At 51.4% G+C, this 20,347-nt stretch overlaps 1 protein-coding gene across 1 annotated transcript; it reads right to left on the reverse strand.

The window, feature by feature from the left end:
- LOC122392234 (perlucin-like protein) lies at window positions 1-627 on the reverse strand. Its single transcript, XM_043386870.1, has one exon. It carries the CDS (start codon window positions 625-627, stop codon window positions 1-3), a length of 627 nt encoding a protein of 208 aa, XP_043242805.1.
- Window positions 628-20,347: the final 19,720 nt, after the last annotated feature.

Consider the following 20,347-nt stretch of genomic DNA (forward strand, 5'->3'; position numbering starts at 1 on the left):
CTAATTGAGCTCGATCTGACAGAGGTAGTGCAGTTTGAAATCACAGACCCTGTCGTTGAGTCCCGTTCTCTGAAGACTATCTCCGGGCCCGAACAGGTGACCGCAGGGACCGTCGCCGCTCGGCTCGCCCTGGCTGAAGTCACCGGCGGTGAGCACCGCGCGCGAGCCGTCCATCCACACCCAGTGATCGGAGGCCAGCTTCAGCAGACCGAGCCAGACGCCGTCGGCCGGGCTGGCCGCCACCAGCTCCCTGACAAAGTCCATGGCCTCGCGCGGCACGGAGGCGAGCCGCGCGCGCCGGTCCAGCGCCGCGCAGTGGTGTTGCGCCCCGTGCCAGGCGGACTTGGCCGGCGGGATGACGTAGCAGCTGTCCAGGTGTTGCGTCCAGCCGTCCGGACAGACGGCCGGCGCGGGCGTCACCTTCTGCTGCAGCGCCGTCAGCATGTCCTTCAGCATGTCCTGGCCGCTGATGATGGTCTGGAACGAGTCCAGGACGCCGACACTCTCCTGGCACGAGGCGGTGAGCCTGTTGATGACATCCTGCAGGGTGGCGATCGGGGGAGCTGCCGTTGTCGGTGACACCAGTAGCAGCACCGCCGCGGTGAAGAGGAGGGACCTGGACACCATGTCGATCAGATCTGATCTCGGACGGCTCCGGCAGACGGACCCGCAGTGGCCGCACGCTCAGTTTATACTGGAGACCCTCAGACGGTTGCAAGCCCTTTCCAGGACGCCAGATAGGCCGTGACGTCATCGGTATATATAGTCAGCAGTCGCCACAGTCGGGGAGTCTGACATGGGCTGGGTATGTTGGGTTTACCGACGGCCGGCAATGACAACTCTAGACGCAGCGACCGCTTAATGGGTCAAATGTTTGCGGTCGAGGGCTATCCAAGCCCTTAAAAAAGAAGCGGGAGTATAGTGGCGCTTTAGTCCCCATCTTTTATTAAACTTTAATGGCGTTAACGTGCCTAGTTTGATGATATTAACGCGCCTAGTGCCTAGTCACATGGGCATGGTTTAAAGACGTCGACCTTTAATCGGCCCCCTGAGGCATTTGAGGCAATAAGCAGCTTCCTACGCGATGTTCTGCGAGGTTGTTGATGCATTAATTGTGAGGCTACGGGGTAGGTATGTTTATTGTTTGCCATCGATGTTTCAAAACCTGCTGTTTGCAGTTGCTGACATTAGCCAAAATGTATTAACATATTTGCATGAGCATCGACAATCATACATGCAAATTTATGCCGCTGAAAGTTTACTTTAGCTGAATCTCGCAGAGAATGTTCAGGCCATAGTGGCAGGGCAGGTCGTTCCAGCCGTGCGCCACGCCGCCTTCGGTGGTCCAGCCCGGCTCCGGGCCCCAGATGTGCACGCAGTCGCCGTCGCCGTTGGGCTCGTTGGGGCTGAAGCGCGTGGCCACGGGCTGCGTGCCGTCGATCCAGCCGAACGTGTCGTCCGACTCCTGCAGACGCGTCATGCCGATCCAGGCTCCGCGGGTGCCGCTGACCGTGTCGGTCACCATCCGCTCGGTCAGCTCACCGGCCGACGGCGGCACGATGGCCAGCCGCGCGCGCCGGTGCAGCGTCCCGCACTGATACTGCGCCTCGTACCAGCTCGAATTGGTCAAACATCCTCTGAGCTATGATGGCTCTCCCAAGACTGTTAGAGGATAAATAGTGATTTAGAGATCGATAGGTACGACAAATACTTAACTTAAATGCTTTTGGTACAACATGGCCATTGTTTTCATCACTCAATCAGCTTTCTAAGTATACATACCTATCACAAGTACATGTACCTGGCTGTAAGGACACATTTGTCTGGAATTTTTGGTGACTCTACCAATCCTATAGCCACCTGGCGCGTACGTCACGGTCCGTTCAGAGCCGCGGTGGTTCGGTTTCGAGTTTCGACTAGCACACCAGTCGGCCGGCGACAGGTGCACCCGCGCTCTCAGCGTGTCAATATTCTAAGTCTGTCGATTGTAATCGAGTGATGGTCTGCCCTGACCGCCGCGCCCTGACCGTTGGTCTGCCCTGACCGTTGGTCTGCCCTGACCGCGCCGCGGTCAGGGTCGGTGTGCGGCGCCGATGCCATCCATCTCGGCAGATTTAGGCGTCGAGCTCCGGCTCCGATACGGGAAGAGTTATCGAGAAACTCAATCTGAATTGTATGAGCAGTCTAAGCGATCGGAGCGATTCACGGCGCCAGATAGGATATTCTAATGTCTTTCCACCAGCTCATCGCATGACCGATGGGGCTATTAGCAGGCAAAACGGAAGTCCGTCAAGCCTTTCATGGTGGTCACTTCTCAGTTGTTGTTACAAGTCATTTTTTCAAGTGCAGAACCATAGAATACTTCATCCGGCACATTATTTGGGTGTACTCCGTAACGCGAGTGACTGGGGCTCGGGCTCTACAGAGCCAGCTTTCCTATCTCCGAAACTACTGATCTGATTGTCAAAATTCTAACGATATTCGACAGCTCTGGAAGAACTCTAGAACGCAGTCTAATTTTATTGATGTCAAAGCATTCATTGAGTCAAATTAAAAAAATAAATCCCATGCGTGTTAAAAATCAGGAACGGCGTTGCATTCTATTTGTAGTGTCACCAAAGCAGCATTTGCAAAATTACGTTAATGTTTCATTGGGCACACAAAAAGGTCTCCATCAACCTCCACTTAGCTTTTTGGCAGAATAATTCTTTGTTCAATTCTGCGTAAGGGGAACCTAAAAGCAAACTGCGCACTTGTGCGCAAAATCTTCCGTGAAGCTTCAGCTCCCGAGGCGTACCTACCCGTCGCTTCATTAGCAGCGGGTCGGCTCGTCAGTCGTGCAATGGCTAATCCTAATTTTTATGGTACGAAGCAGTGTTGCGGAGTCGTGGTGGTGCCAAATCCGACTAAGACTCCGACTCCGACTCCTGGCTCGTTGCCATGACTCCCGGCGACTCCGTCTCCGACTCCGAACCCCTGCCAGAGTTTCGGAGTCGCGGTGGTGGTGCTGTTCCGACTCCAACCGACTCCGACTTCCACTGCGGGCTCCTGACCGACTCCGACTCCGACTCCGACTCCGACTCCTGGCTCGTTGTCACGACTCTGGGCGACTCCGACTCCGACTCCGACTCCTACTTCTACTTCGCACCCCTCGTAAGAAGTAACTGCTCGCCCCTGCACCCGAGCACGGGTATCGTGCGCCCCGTCCGCTGACAGAACAGACATACGCTGTAAACGCCATTACACTGCCGATACCATCCATTAGACATCATTACACATCATTGCACAAAATCATTACACATCAAATAGCTACCTAGGATCTTTTTTATTATCGTTCTACATTTTCCAAAATCTTAAACTGAATCTTCGCAGTTTCTCGTGGCTGCTTCACGACCTTCACGACCATGGCTCATCCATTAGAGCTGAACCTGTATCAAAAAGAACAATAAACGAAACATCGAAGCAGCTTATGATAGCTGAATACTAACTCCATAACAATACCCAGTCAGCCTTCCCAAGTGGGGCCCACATGGGCCCCAAGTGGGCACCAAACTGGGATCCATTTGGGCTGCCCACCTTGGACCCAGATGGGAATGTCATGGGCATCCAACTGGATCCCATCTGGTCACCCCAGACGGGGCCCATGTGGGACCCATCTGGGGCCTGTATTGAGCCCCATGTGGGCTTTCCCAGTTGGGACCCACATGGGCAGCCCAAGTGGGGCCCATATGGGACCCAGCTGGGATATATGCATTTGTATATGGGTCCCACACGGGCTTTCGCAGTTGGGACTCACTCGGACACATGCAAAAAGCGCACATGGATTTTAATTGGGATTTGGTACCTAGCTTTTGATGAATGTCTCCTGATGTCTCCTGAATTTTCCTAGCTCAGTCCCAAATACCTGGTTAGAACGAAAAGATTAAAGAATCCCATTAGGTGTGTGAGCTTTGTAGTTTCTTTGTCAATTCGGTAGGCATTTCGGGAAAAAGAAGGCGTCGATCTCACTGACAGCATCGTTATACGGCTCCCTTTGCGACTAAAATATTGTAATATATTTCTCAAGTGGATTACGAAAGCCACGGAAGTCACGTAATTAAGCGCAAAAGGTGATTATGCATCTAATTGCAGGACGCGGAGGTAGTTTGCACCTCCACGTAACCATTCGCCAGTCAGCTGCTATTTACATGCGCCAATAGAGCGACCAAGGGCGGGAAGCGCCACAATCAATGGCGAATAGGCGAATTAACATACGGGCTGCCGGTGGGGACAGGCCGCCAAAACAGGATGAATAAAACAACAGCTGCGACACAACAGGCGTGAACAGCAGCCGTGCAGTGTGATCAAATCACCTCAAGACCAATACAATTTCAAAGATGTCGCAAATATCTTCAGTGAAGGTATTCTACATCGAAAACGGGTCAAATCCTATTTTCGATTGGAACTTCCAAATTTTCGTCAGATGTAGATATTCTAAATTTAATTTTGCCTAAATGATATACAAACTGCTACGTTCAAGAACAGTGTTCGACTGAATATGTATCACTCCTCACTTTCCTCCAAGTGTCGCGAGACGGGCTCTGTGAGCTGGCGGCTGGCGGCCTCAAGACGTTAGTGGGAACCCCTGCAGGTCCCGAATATGTGGTTGGTTGAATCCCGAACCTGGATTTATGAGCATGCTTCGAGAATGGCGATGTCTTGCTGCTGTATGAAACTGAACGATGACGCTGCTATTAGCATGCTTCACCTGTCAATTCCCTTGATCACATGTCAGCTCGAGAGAATATGCATTCCATCCGCTCACATCCGAATCCCTTGGTCTCAGAGGACTACGTCTAGCTTCCTCACTGTTATGTAGCGAACATTTTCCTTTATTCGTATATACTGCCCCAATCCATTACCACAGACTGGCCGCGGAGAGAAGTCATGCAAAAAGGTTTCCGGCCATACGTCAGCGTGTCGGGGCTGGGGCGCGGCGCGCCGGCCGGCCGAGGTATCAATCTCATTGATCGCGCGGCGATAATGCGCCTACAGCACAGTCGGCCGGCGGGCTCGTTCGTTTCAATCGGCGACACCCCGCGACAGACGGCACGGTTCCGCTCCGGCACGCCCCAGCTGATGTATGTGTGCTGAACATAAAGGTGTGTCAGCCTGTACAGAAACGGCTCACTGCTCAGTCCGACTCGGGCTAGCGACGATTGTTTGAAAGGAGACATAAATGGATGACAGACATACAGGCATACAATATATTGTCCTAAGAGCCGATCTGCAAGCATGCGAACAATCAACGACAAATCAAAGTCGTTTATCCACATCTTGAACTGCTGTAGATGTACGCATAATGACGGTTACGAGCTATAGCTTACTAAATGAATGGACAGGACACATTCCTCAATGAACCTATTTACAAAAAGGACGCATGAATAAATAACCAGGTTAAGTTGAAAAGTTTAGTCCAAATTAGCCTCCTATTGCAAAAATAATGGGCGCTGTGCAGTTGACCTGTTGCTGTCGGGACCGGACCACCGAGTTCAGTCCGTCCATCACCCTCACTGCGCCATCCGGCCCGCTAATTTATGTCCCACTCATGTCACTTTCACCCTCTGACAAGTGCAAATGGAGCATCGCCTCTGCCGTAAAATGCCCGCTATATGAGCCTCATTGGCTAATGGTAACAGCGCCTCGACGCGCCTGCAGTCCAGATAGCTGCCGAGCGCCACTCGCAGCCCAAACGCGGCGGCATGAATCACGACTTGGACCCATCAAATCTCGGCCAGCCAAATTTCATGGCGAACCGAGCTGGTCTTCACCCATCAAATTATGATCGCGTCACTTGGCCGTCTCCGAATAGCCTCATCCATTTAGCTCGGCTGCAGGCGCCGCTGCGGTCCTCTTCCCTGGATCGCTGCAGCGGATGTTGGTCCTGCTCTGGTCCGGACCAGGGACCAGGTCCGGGAGACCATGGTCTACAGACGGGACCAGGAGACTGGCGGGGGATCAGACACAGCTGGGTGGGCTTGGGGATCAGCTGATAGGACCCCGAGAAACAGGCAAGGGGTGAGGATGAGTCAGATATGTGGAGACGAGAGTGCTGACTTCCGAGCTTCGAGAGGCAGTGGGAGAGGGGCGAGAGAGAAAGAGAGAGAGAGAGAGAGAGAGAGAGAGAGAGAGAGAGAGAGAGAGAGAGAGAGAGAGAGAACGAGAGCGAGAGAGAGAGAGAGAGAGAGAGAGAGAGAGAGAGAGAGAGAGAGAGAGAGAGAGAGAGAGAGAGAGAGAGAGAGAGAGAGAGAGAGAGAGATCAAAGAGGGACACATTGATGAAATATACACATTTGAATATATGGAGCGCTGCTTCAAGATATTGCAAGCCATATGACACCGATTGAAGTGCACGCACACACGAATAAATCTCTGATATACGGTTTCCCTTGAAGAGGTCGCGACTCGCCAGTTACCGATTCAGGTGACGACTTGCAGTGCTGATCGGAATTTCACAGGAATGTTTACGGAGTGAATGTATGAGCATACGTGAACGAAAACAGCAATGAATTTTGTTTGCAGCGGACCGGTAAATGGAGTAGCGTTGGTTGCCCGGCAGTGTTTGCTCTCATCCTATAGCAGACCATTTCACGGATCGGTGAAGGTGTTGTGATCACAGCTTCCAGAACGTGGGGAAATTAATGTGATAATCCAATAGCTGTCTGGTGGAATAACCAAACTGAAAAAATATTGTGAGCCGGTGGTGGATCAAAACAATTCACGGTCGTCAATTTGTTTTCGATGTTTGCGATCAAGCAGTTCAAGAAATATAGCCGTTCGTCTATCGATAGGTGTAGAATGTTGTTCCATAAGCTGGAGAACGGACGGTACTTACATGCCTCCACTTGTGCACCATTCCGACCGTCATTCCACTTGTGCGTCATTCTGTTTGCCGGCGCTACCCGGTCAGCCCGGTCGCAGCGCTGTTTGCCGGCGCACGCCACGCTCCAAGATGAAGCGGTCCGCCGTGACGCCGGATTATCGCCGAAAATTCGATTTTCCGCCGCGCCGGTCGCGCTCGGCGGCCGGATCGGTGCCAAAACAGTCGCTCCTTCCTCAGGCCCGGCGACCTGCCGTCTGCCGTACACAGCAAACTCCGCTCAATAGCCGAGTTCAGTTAACATTGTTTTTGTGCTGCCCAGTCGCGTTACTTTCGACCTGTCTCATCGAGAGAGACGGACCGAAGCTGACCAACAGTGAAGAAGAGTGCTGCTTTTTGAGCAAATATGTAAGATTACAGTAATCAAATAAGATTACTGCTATATAATCTGGTAGAAGTAATGTTGGGAAAGAGGCTTACTTTCGAGGTCATACGTCTTTAACGGCAGATCCAGCCTAAAATTCAATTACCCTATTTTTCACATCGAAGCTGATCCTTTGGTTCTCCAATCTCGAAAATAGATAGGGGCACAGAATCTGCCCCTGCGTTCCATAATTTTGCCTGCCTACGCCGGCCGGAACTAACTGAGCCCAGTTCAGAAGTCGATGGTGCGTATAATGTCAGTATTGTAGCCAGTGTTCCGCGCCGCTCAGGCTGGGGCTGGTGCTCTATTTCACCACAGTCTGTTTAACCCCGGTCTGTGGCCGATGACCCACCTAACCAGCCTGAGCTCTGTGGTCCGCTTGATCCGACCCACGGCATCGATGAGGCTTATTGAGGAAACCTTGAGCCTTTCCGTAATAGTAAACTCTGACCACTTATTGATTAGGGGAAGTTGGGGCAATGCCGGAGTTGGGGCAAAGCCGAAATTCGAGATATTTCGAAAACCGTACGACATGGATGCCACCTGTCAGTGCATGCTCTGAAGCTTAAGTGACTGTAGGCGCTGGATAATGCTTTACGGGTGGCTTGAGCTGAGTGATTTTACTCTGATTTATTCAAGGGCGCACACAAGGGGGGGCACACGGGCCCGTGCCCCCCCATTCGAGTTGGGGGGCCCAACTCGAAGAAAGGGGCCCATTTGAGGCGGCCGAAGGCCGCCTCAAATGGGCCTCTAACTAATCCTTAGACCACCGAAGACCGTGTACAAAGGGCCCTCAGATGGTTTCAAAAGGCCCTCAGATGGCCTCGAAGGGCCCTCAGTTAGCGTCATAGGGCCCTTATCTGGTGTCAAAGGGCCCTTAGATGGTGTCAAAGGGCCCTCAGGTGGCCTTAAGGAGCCCTCAGATGACCTCAAAGGACTCTCGGATGGCCTTAAAGGGCCCTCAGATAGCCTCAAAGGGCCCTCAGCTAACGTCAAACGGACGTCAGAAGGCCTTAAAGGGTGTCAAAGGTCCCTGAGCTGGCGTCAGAGGGCCATGCCCTTGCGTCAAACGGCTCTCCGAAGGCTCTAAAGAGTCCTTTGCTGGTGACAGAGGGCCCCCAGCTGGTGCCAGATGGCCCCCAGCTGGCGCCAAATGGCCATCAGAAGGTCTCAAACGGTCCTCAGCTGGCGTCAAGCGGCCCTCAAAAAGCCTCAAGGGGCCCTTAGAAAACCTCAAGGGGCCCTTGGGCCCTTAGAAGACCTCAAGGGCCCTCAGAAGGCCTTAAAGAGCGTCAAAGGGCCTTGAGCTAGCGTCAGAGGGCCTCCCAGCTAATGCCAGAGGGCCCTGAGCTAGCGTCAAACTTAAAGTGCCCTTAGCTGGTGTCAGAGGGCCCCAGTCGGTGTCAGAGGGTCATCTATTGGCGTCTAATGGCCATCAGAAGGCCCAAAAACACGATCATCAGCTGGCGTCCAACGGTCCTCAGCTGACGTCAAGAGGCCCTCAAAAGGCCTCAAAGGCCCCTCGACTGCTCAAAGGGCCCTTAGAAGGCCTCAATGGGAACTCAAGAGACGTTAAACGGCCCTCAAAAGGCTTGAAAGGGCCCCCTGCTGATGGCAAAGGGCTCGCGCCTGAGTCAATAAGAGCCTTGTCAAAAAACGGACCTGAGAAACCCTGCCGGCCCTTCTGCGGGACTCCTACACTTACCTGAGTGGCCCCCGTTTACTGAGGGGCCCTGGTTATTGATGGGGTTCCTCGTTACTTAACGCCTGGTTACCAGAGGGGCCCATGGTTACCTGGTGGGCCCCTGATCAATTGAAAACCCCTGGGGCCGTATTCACGTCGATGATTTTCGTAAGAATTTTCTTAAGTTTGACCTACTTCTTAAGTAATTTTGTTTAATCACGTGAACTCCGTCGATAAAAACTTAAGAAGTGTCGACGTGAATACCAAATTATACTTACGAAAGAAAATCGACTTACGAAGTCGACGTGAATACGGCCCCTGGTCATCTGAAACGCCCCTGATTACCTAAAGGGCCCCTAATCACTTGGATTCAGTGACATAGCAAGAGAGCGAGGGGGTACGTGCCCGTTCTCGGGTTTAGGGTTCCTTCAAAACCGAGGGGCCCTGCGGCGCCAGTTGGTAGCAGAGGGTTCGCGCTGGCCGCACTTCAACTCGGAAGGACACCACAGGGCTTGTGGGGGCACGTTATTGGCTCCTATGTAGCCACAATTATCTTCATAAAGGCCCAATGCCGGTTTCTGAGAGACCTCGCCGGCCGCTCAGGGCCCTAGTAACGGCCAACGAGGGATTGGCTGTTATGGCTCCACATCCGTCTGTGATAGACACACGGTCCACACCAGTGTTTCTAAAGGCACCCACAACGGCAACTGCGAGGCCCCCTCGCCCCACCTCCAAGGGACCCCCACCAGCGCATCTTAACCCTCGCCCGCACATGGGGGGGTGGTTGCCACCCCCCCCCCCCCAGGTAGTCTTTCTGCTCTGCACTCAACATTTTTAAAGCTAGAAGGCTGATTTTTCGTATAGCTGCTCCTCTATCCTTTCTTGATGTCCACTGAAAATTTCAAGTTTCTGTAATTTTTGGTTTCGGAGATATGACCTTGTTTGTCAGGTCATGTCATGACCCAAATGGCCAATTCTCAACATATTGCGTTTGCCATGGGCCTTATGAGCTTTTGACACCCTGATTTCGGCCTTTTTTGCCAGTCTTACCTCCCACCTATCATGGAACATGTTGTTCGACGATGTACAGGGGTCAAGGTCAGGGTCAAGGTCAACCTAGGTCATCTAAGATAATTGCGTTTTAGGCAAGCTGAATTTACTTGTTTGAAGTTTTTTGACTGCATTTTTGGTAAAAGCTTCTCAGATCATGATTTCATGTAATATGGACCCAAAAACAATCGGTGCACACATCAGTATACACACAGACACACACAGACATACAAACACATATAATTGACCTTGACCTAACTTGACCTGAAATGACCTCAGCAGCAAAATTCTGGTCGGGTAGTGTGACAAAGAGGTTCTAGCTGGCTTGGCACCAGAAAACAGCATCGTCATCGGTATTTGGTAAGCAGCACACTTGATATCCAACGGTGACCCAAAACAGCAACATTTTTTAGTTTGACCTGACCTGGAAGGTCAATGACTGACCTGAGAAGGAAAAACTGGGTATCATTGGATTCGTCTCTTCCCAAAGAATCTTTTTGGTCTTTACCGCTAAGCTCTATCTCCAACAGGAACGAAATGGCGCGGGGGGTGGCAACCACCCCCCCCCCCCATGTGCGTTCTAGGATGGGAAAATGGCATGTGCGGGCGAGGGTTAAGGGCCTACATCGGCGGCTCTGAGAGTTCCCACACCGACACCTCTGAGGGCCACGTACCAGTGACTCTGAGGGCCTCTTACCAGCCTCCGAGTGTCCTTGCCAGCCTATGACGGGCCACTTTCCACTTGCAGGCCATTTTGCAGGGCCACACACATGCCAATGATGGCCCCACCAGTGTCTCTAAGCCCTAAGACCCCGCAACGGCGCCTGTGAGGACCCAACACCAGCGCATCTGACGGCCTTTCACTGGCACCTCTGAGCGCGCCACACACCGGTGACTCTGAGGAGCTCGCTCGCTTCGCTCGCTCGTAAAATACCATGTAAATTAGGCATTAGTGTACATTAGGCACACTCCTCGGGCATAAATGATACTTTTGCTTGCCGATTTTCCACATTTTCTCATGCAAAGACCGTTTTAAAGAGACCCGTCTGCCAGTGAGACTGGACCCACCGTGCCTTCCTCCTCCCATCGAAAGGTTCTGGATACATCCTTGCCTGAGCTGACCCCGGGCCACCGGGTGACTCGCGGGCCTGGGGTCCGCGAAAAAAAAAACATGCTAAAAAAACATGCTAGCGTAAAAATATATATGTTTTGAAAATTAAGTTGGTACCGAAATAATTGTTTTACCTATCATGCATTGACAAACCAATTGCTCAAGCTCAAATCAACCGAAATATAGCCCCGTGGGCCGTATTTTTTTTTTGGGGGGGGGGGCCCTTCGGCATGGGGGGCCCAGTTCGAAGGTCGTGCCCCCCCATTCAAAAATCCTGTGTGCGTGCCTGGATTTATTTCAAACTAAAGTTGATCAGGATGTCGTAATATTTCGGTATTAAAATAAAATATAAACTCAGATACAAAATAGCACACTTCACACCGGTTCTTATCGCCGTCTTTCTCACAGGTTCTTCTTTCACGCACACATTCTCAACCACAACCACCGTCAAAAGCGATTTTTGGTCCGCGGCTACATGAAAGGCTTATCTTATTCTACACCAATTAAACTTAAATATCACTTAACTTCTTCCTTCCTTGCCTTGCGGTTTCGATACTTATTTTCAAAACCTTTGTTCGAAACCTATTTTACTTGTTCAAAATTATTTCTGTCCTACTTTCCTACTTCAGCAAAATTTTATTTCGTGTAGCTCGTGCCCGTCACGAATAACGCCGCCGACATAGAAACGGCATCTACACCCCCGCCCCCGTCGGCGCACGTTAGCCCGAGCGTCACTTATTGTTCGCTTCGACGGTTGTTATTCTCCTGCTTCCGCGAGGAGAACCAGCTTAGTCACCGGACGCGTCAGCACTGTGCTTTTCGTCTGCACGTCCGCCGCACGAACGGCTCCGCCCGCATCTGGAAAGACGCGTGTCGCGCGCCCGATGGTCCATGTGCTCCTAGGAGCGTTCTTGTCTGCGATGACGACTACGTCTCCGACTTGTAGGTTTCTTTCTTCCTTCGTCCACTTCTGCCTGTGCTGCAGAGTCTGCAGATATTCTTGGCTCCATCTTCTCCAGAACTCTGTTGCCAGGTGCTGAACCTGCCACCATCTTCTTCTGGTGTAGCTGTCGCTGTCGCTAAACGCACCAGGCGGTAGGCGAGGACCGGCTCGAAGGAGAAGAAGATGGTTGGGCGTCAGAGGGTCGAGATCCAGTGGATCGTCAGACGCTGGTGTCAGTGGACGGCTGTTGAGAATCGACTCAACTTCACACAGCAGTGTCGATAGGCCTTCTTCGTCCACGACTTGACTGAGCAGTAGTGAGCTCAGTATCTTCCTGACAGAGCGAATCTGTCGCTCCCATGCTCCACCATGGTGAGAAGCGCCAGGTGGGTTAAACTTCCACTTCACGTGATGCTGAAGCATTGCTTCATGGATCTGCTGCAGGTTCCATTTGTTTATCTCTTCACGCAGCTCTCTTTCGGCCCCGACGAGGTTCGTTCCATTGTCCGACCGTATCTCTTCAGCTTGACCTCTCCTGGATACGAATCGGCGCAAGGCATTAATGAACGAGTCCGTTGAGAGGGTGTGAGCCACTTCAATGTGAACCGCTCGGGTCGTTAGACAGGTGAACAGCACGCCATATCGTTTGACCATACTTCTTCCCTTCTTCACGAGCAGGGGGCCAAACAGGTCTACCGCCGAGAACGTGAACGGCGGCCGGTCGGGCGTAACGCGATCCACAGGCAGATCGGCCATCTTTTGCGTCAGCGGTTTTCCTTGAAGTCGTCGGCATGTGAGACAGCGGGACAGGACCCGCCGAACAGCTGCGTTTGCATGCACCACCCAGAACTTCTCTCTGAGTGAAGCTAGGACATGCTGACGGCCTTGATGACCCACTGATTGATGCACGTCTTGGATGATGAGATCCGTTACGTGTGACTTGGCCGGCATAATAGCCGGATGCTTGCTTTCAAATGCTTGTGTAGACCGACCGAGACGCCCTCCGACTCGTAACACGTTCTGGTCTAGAACGGGATCGAGGCGGCTTATCGGGCTGGAGCGCTTGACATTTTGCATCCCTCTCAGTCTGCTTATTTCTTCTTTGTAGCTTTGTGATTGAACATAGCTGATCACGGCCGTCTCTGCGTCGTCGATTTCTTCCACAGACAGGAGAGCTGGTGTGGTCGGCTGATCAGCGCGAGCAGCTGTCCCCGTCTTGTTCGGCTTCTTCTTTTCGCTGGCCGATGAACTCGAGGCACTCGATCTGCTCCCGTCGTGTGCTGCTGTCCTCGTCTGCAGAGACGAGAGCGCCCGCTCTGCCTTGGCCTTCAGGAGGCGTCTCAGCCGCAGGAAGAACGCCACCGCTCGCTTCAGTCGGTACCATGATGAGTACTGCAGTAGAAGTCTGTCTGTGGGGTTCTTCTCTGAGGTACTTGTGACCGAAACTATCGCAGGTCGCTTCACTTCTGCGTCATTCTGGTCCAGTTGGACAGGTAAGTTCAGATCCACAGGCCAGTGCTCTTTGTTTTTCCACAGGAACTCCGGTGTTGATGTCCATCTCGAACGATGGAGAAACTTCTCCACAGAAACCCCACGGGAGGCTTCATCAGCCGGATTCGACTTGCCATCGACGAATCGCCACTGACTTGGGTCTGAGTGCTGCTGTATGACCTGGACTCTGTTGGCCACGTATGTATGAAAACGGCTAGTTCTGTTCTTGATGTAACGGAGAACGGTAGAGCTGTCCGTCCAGAATGTAGTGCTGTCTACAGCTACTTCTAGCTCCCTCTTGAGCTGTGCGTCTAGACGTACTGCTACCGTGGCAGCTGTCAGCTCGAGGCGTGGAATCGTGACAGTCTTCAAGGGTGCTACTCTTGCCTTTCCAGCCAAGAATGAGCAGTGGGTCTTCCCTTCGATATCTGTCATCCGCAAGTAGGCTACTGTGCCGTATCCTGTCTCACTTGCATCGGCAAAATAGTGAGCCTGGCAGGAAGTGATGGCCTTGAAGCCTGGGGGCTTGTAACACCGTCTTATCTTGAAGTCCTGAAGGTGATGAAGAGCCTGCGTCCACTCTATCCACTTCTGTTCCAGGTGCTGAGGAATGGGGTCGTCCCATCCCAGGTCCCGCTGACAGAGCTGCTGTAACAGGATCTTCGAAGCCATCAGAACGGGTGCTACGAACCCCAGAGGGTCAAAGAGCGAGCTGGTTGCGGATAAGATGCCTCTTCTTGTTGCAGGTTTTCTCATGTCCTGAACTTGAACTCCGATCGTGTCTGATGAGACATTCCAGAGGATACCCAGAACACGTTTTTCGGCTGAGTCCGTCTCCAGTAAGCTTTTACTGGCTGCTTCTACCGCTCTGTCTCCTTCTGGGATGTGTTCCATGACTGACTTGTCATTCGAAACGAACTTCGTGAGGTGAAAACCCCCCTTCTGACATGCTGAGCGGAGCGACTCGGTTAACTTCACAGCTGAATCTACGTCTGGCACGGACTTCAAGCAGTCGTCTACGTAGAAGTTACGTTCTATCGTGTTCTTCACTTCCGAGTGGTCTTCGGTCCCTATGTCTTCTGCAGTTTTCTTGAGGGCAAAGTTTGAGCACGCTGGCGATGACTTGGCTCCAAAAGGGTGCACCCTCATCCGGTAGTCCTGTGGCTCCTGGGATGTGTCACCTTTAGGCCACCACAGGAACCGCAGTAAATCTGCATCTTTTTCAGGCACTCTGACCATGTGAAACATGCTTCTGATGTCAGCGGCGAATCCGACTTCTTCCTGTCGGAATCTTATCAGTACACCAAGCAGACTGTTTGTCAGATCAGGTCCTTGTAACAGCTGATCGTTCAGTGACACGCCGCCGTACTTTGCTGAGCAATCGAAGACGACTCGCGTCTTTTCTGGCTTTGCAGGATGGCTGACGGCATGGTGGGGCAGATACCATGTCTTGCTAAGTCGATGGAGCTGTTCGGGAGGGACAACTTCAGCGTGACCTTCTCGGATGAGTTCTTCTACACACTCAGTGTATCGCTGATGTAGACCTTCGTCCCTCTCGAGTCTTTTCTTGAGCCCTTCGGCTCGTCTTTCAGCCATCTTGCGATTATTCGGTAGGCTAGTGTCTTCGTACTTCAGTGGTAGAGCTATTTCATACTTTCCGTCGCGCAGTGTGATGCTGTCATTCACTTGTTTTTGCCAAAGCTTATCTTCGACTGACAGACTTGGTTCGCTGCCGACCTTCTCCGTGAAGTCACTGTTGTACATATTTGTACATATCAGTCAGCATTTTAGCTATATCTTCTTTAGCGCTGGCGCCGACTCGGTTCAGTTTGACGGTGTTGCTGCTGGTGATGTTGGTGCTCTGGTCGCTGGGGCCCACTATGGTCCAGCCGAGGCGGGTCTTGATGGCGTATGGTCCGCCGTCTTCGCAGTGCACGACGTCCCAGGGCTCCATGGCGAGAGGACAGTTACATCCGATCAGCAGGCCGACGTCTTCTGCTTCCACAACCGGAATCTTGATGCCAGCGAGGTGAGGCCACTGCTGCACGACAGATGCGTCCGGTATATCGCTGCTCGTGACAGGGATCTTCTTGATTGTGTATGTACACGGCAGTTTTACGCTGCCGCTCCCGTCCAGGCTTGATACTTGAAGTCCGGTTAGAGCTTGGCTGCTGATTTTTAGCTCGTCTTGCTCCACGGTCGTTATCGCCAGTGACGTTTCTTCTCCCTTTAGCTTCAACTTCTCAGCGAGAGCGTTGGTGATGAATGTTGCCGAGCTGCCACTGTCAAGAAAGGCGTACGTTTGGCTTGTTTTTCCGTTCCGGCCCGTGACCAGCACGGGTAGTATGGACATGACAGGTCCGGCTCGGTCCGTCGTCGTTCCGCCGCATACTTCACTTCTTGGCTCGGGTAGCGGACCGGGTCTTCCTTCTTCTGAATTTCTTGGGTCCATGTGAAGCAGAGTTGGGTGACGAGAGCCGCACTTCGAGCATGTTTTCCTTTTGCGACACTGTCTAGAGCTGTGCCCGTATCGGAGGCATCCAAAGCATAGGCCGCTTTTCTTGACCAGCTCCAGTCTCTCGCTAGTAGTTTTATGCAGCATCTTCTGGCACGCTTCCAGGTCGTGACCTTCCTTGCAACACGGACAGAGTTCGCCGTTTGCTGCATCTTCCGTTGTTTTCGTCACATGAATTTTCGATTTCTTTACTTGTACAGCTTGTTCTCTTCTGTTTACAGGTGATGACTTTGCTCCACTGGAGATGGCAGCCATCTCAGCGGTTCCAAACACGGGATCGGCCGCCACTTCCACTTCCTTCTCCACGAACTCCACGACATCTTGAAAGCTGGGCTTCGCGTCCTGTCTTGTCAGAGAGAAGGCTAACCGGCGCCAGCCCTCTTGAAGGGCGGCCGGCAGCTTGCCAACAATCTTCTGCAGGTTCTTTGGGTGGTTTACCTCAGTTAGACTGCTGATGTCTTCCATAGCATTCAAACAGCCTCTCAGTTTGATAGCGAAGTCCTCCAGCCCGTCTATATCCGTGGCTCTGATCGCGGGCCAGGTGAGCAGCGTCTCCACGTACGCTTTAGATATTTTGTAGTCATCGCCGTATTTTCGGTCAAGAGCCTTCCGAGCCTCAGCGTAGCCCTTTACTGGATCAATGTGCATGTAGCTCCGCACTATGGTGTTGGGCTTTCCGTCTGTGTATTGATCCAGAAAGTGCAGGCGCTCCGCGCAGTCTTCTGTCCTTTTGACTATCCTGCTTTCAAATGCGCGGATGAATCCTTTATACTCCAAAGGATCGCCTCGGAAAGTCTGAATCTGCGACTGGGGTAGCAGAGTTCTCTTCTGTTGAGTTAGCAGTGCCTGAATAGCTGTCAGTTCTCGTTGCGAATCGTCATTGTCATCGCCATTCGCAGCTGAGCCTTGTCGTCTTGGAATGGTCTCTTCATTGAGGACACTCGCGCTCATCTCAAGTGCTTTTTCTCTTGCTTCAGCAAGCGCAATTTCTTCTCGCAGCTGTAGCCTCTCTCGTTTCATCTTAAGCTCCATTTCTTCACGAAGAAGTCGTTCTTTTTCTTCGAGTAGAGCTACTTTGGCCTCTAGCTCTGCCCTCTTAAGAGTTTCTTGGGCTCTTTGGCTTGAGGTAGAGGAACTTGAAACGAGAGATGCATGTGACATTGAGCTTCTGCATTCAATTGCCTCCGCTTGCTCTTCGGCAGCTAGAGCTTTCTCCAGTCTTTCTATCAGAACAGCCTTGTTGCCGCTTGTCGACAGGCCTCTTTTTCTGAGTTCTTCCCGTAGGGACTTTGCCGTACGTAACGGTAGGTCTTTTGGAGAGTCAGCTCCCATCTTCTTATGTACTTTGACTTACACTTGCGTTGTTTACGTTAAATGATTCTTACGTTAAACAAACTTCATATGTTCATATCTTAAACTTGACTAGATGTAAGAATCATAAACTTAAAATCGCTTTTGACTAAATGTAGGCGCTGGATAATGCTTTACGGGTGGCTTGAGCTGAGTGATTTTACTCTGATTTATTTCAAACTAAAGTTGATCAGGATGTCGTAATATTTCGGTATTAAAATAAAATATAAACTCAGATACAAAATAGCACACTTCACACCGATTCTTATCGCCGTCTTTCTCACAGGTTCTTCTTTCACGCACACATTCTCAACCACAACCACCGTCAAAAGCGATTTTTGGTCCGCGGCTACATGAAAGGCTTATCTTATTCTACACCAATTAAACTTAAATATCACTTAACTTCTTCCTTCCTTGCCTTGCGGTTTCGATACTTATTTTCAAAACCTTTGTTCGAAACCTATTTTACTTGTTCAAAATTATTTTTGTCCTACTTTCCTACTTCAGCAAAATTTTATTTCGTGTAGCTCGTGCCCGTCACGAATAACGCCGCCGACATAGAAACGGCATCTACAGTGACTACCATTATCGCATGTTTGTTACCAGTCGTCATTCGGAATACTTCGGCTGTGAGGGCGCCAAGAGCGTTTTCAAGGTACGTTTCCTTTGTACTACATGCGTCTTCGAAGCTGCATTTCCTACTCATTATGCGACCGTTTGTCTGGCCAATTCGGTCAAGTAATCTTCAGCACGTCTTTGCATAAGTGTGCTGCCTATTTGAAATTTATACAGCACGTTGAAAAGTTATGGGCCTGCAAATGAAAGTATGGCTGGCTGGGGTAATGCCGAAAACGTGCAATTACGCGCGTTAAAGCAGTAAGCACGCTACGTGAACTTTACCGCTGTAGAATAGCAACGCGAATTTTTAGTCACACAAATTACACTTTCAACCGACACAACGGCCTGTTACCATAAGGAACGATTTACCTGGCCTTTTCTGATTATATCACACAATTATAACTTACAGTGTGCACCAAGCGTCCTCAAGCTCTTAAAACGCGTGTCAGCTTTGACGAACTCTGGATAAAATTTGAGATAAAATAGCAAAACATCAATTTCGGCATTCCCGTAGATCATTTCTCCCATTTTCGGCTTTCCCCGCAGTCCGGGGCAACGCCGAAAAAGTCACTTCTTTGATATTTTTAGTTTGTGCGCTTAACGGTATGCGAATTAATCAAATGCGCCTGGTATGTTTGAAAGGCAAAAGACTGGCCTCTCGAATGACGCCAACAAGAATAGCTTCTGTTGTCTACCTTGCGTGCTACGGGCGTCAGAAAAAAGTATTCGGCGTTCCCCCAACTTCCCCTATTGTTCAATGTTTTTTTTTTGCGCTGTTTCGTTGCTCTCCACCCATTCGTTTTTGGCTATTTCGCATGCCTTTTCTTTCATTTTTGTCGCGGTCTCTGTGACCTGTGTCGCCATACTTGATTGGAATAACCGCGCGAATTGACGGCGGGGCTGTCTTATCGAGGGTGGGGTGGCAGAGTGGCCGGGCTGGGGGCAGAGGCAGAGGCCGGGGTGGGGACGGGGGCGGGGGCGGCGGAGCTGTAATTGGCGGCGGCAGATGGCCACACCGCCCGCAGCCGCCACGGTTTCGTTAGTGTGTTTCAGAGGCGCGCTACGCCGCCGGCCGCCGGCTCAGGCTCATACTAATGAGATGTCTCGGAAACCGGGGCAGGAGGGGCACCGGGAGGGGGAGGAGAGGTGGAGGTCACATCTCCGTCGGCAGGAGGACATATTTCGTCCGGCTCTACGGACCGTACGGCATGCTTGGAGCTGATACTGCAAACTGGACATAGCCGTTATTCGATCTGGTTGGTGCAATGAAAGCCAAAATAAATTGACTTTATCGATAATTTCATATATGGTTGTGCCGTAGGATTTTGTTGTGATGTAGTACCTAAACTGAATAATTGCTCTAGGATTCTAAGACCGATTGAGAAATAGGTAGGCTACGATATTTCATGAGTTAAAAAATAACGTGAACACTGTTAAAATTTGCCAACAACTCATTTTACTCTCATTGCTACAAAACAGTGCACTGCTATCAGCGCTGCAGCATCCTTGGAATAGGTAGGGGAAGTTGGGGCAATGCCGGAGTTGGGGCAAAGCCGAAATTCGAGATATTTCGAAAACCGTAAGACATGGATGCCACCTGTCAGTGATGCTCTGAAGCTTAAGTGACTACAATTATCGCATGTTTGTTACGAGTCGTCATTCGGAATACTTCGGCTGTGAGGGCGTCAAGAGCGTTTTCAAGGTACGCGTTCCTTGTACTACATGCGCCTTTGAAGCTGCATTTTTTACTCATTATGCTACCGTTTGTCTGGCCAATTCGGTCAAGTAATCTTCAGCATGTCTTTGCATAAGTGTGCTGCCTATTTGAAATTTATACGGCACGTTGAAAAGTTATGGGCCTGCAAATGAAAGTATGGCTGGCTGGGGTAATGCCCAGGGCTGCGGAGTCGGAGTCGGAGTCGGAGTTGGAGTCGGTCGGAGTCGACAGTTCTGACCGGAGTCGGAGTCGGAGTCGGAGTCGATTTTGGAAACCGGAGCCGGAGTCGGAGTCGGAGTCACCGACAAATTCATCGACTCCGCAGTCCTGACAGGGCTGCGGAGTCAGGAATCGGAGTTGGAGTCGGTCGGAGTCGATAGTTCTGCCCGGAGTCGGAGTCGGAGTCGGAGTTGGTTTTTGGAATCCGGAGTCGGAGTCGGAGTCGGAGTCACTGAAAATCCATCGACTCCGCAGCCCTGGTAATGCCGAAAACGTGCAATTACGCACGTTAAAGCACGCTACGTGGACTTTACTGCTGTAGAATAGCAACGCGAATGTCACACAAATTACACATTTCAACCGACAC

The sequence above is a fragment of the Amphibalanus amphitrite genome, unplaced genomic scaffold (assembly GCF_019059575.1).
Source record: "Amphibalanus amphitrite isolate SeventyFive unplaced genomic scaffold, NRLGWU_Aamphi_draft 000476F_arrow, whole genome shotgun sequence".
Classification (NCBI taxonomy): Eukaryota; Metazoa; Arthropoda; class Thecostraca; order Balanomorpha; family Balanidae; genus Amphibalanus; species Amphibalanus amphitrite.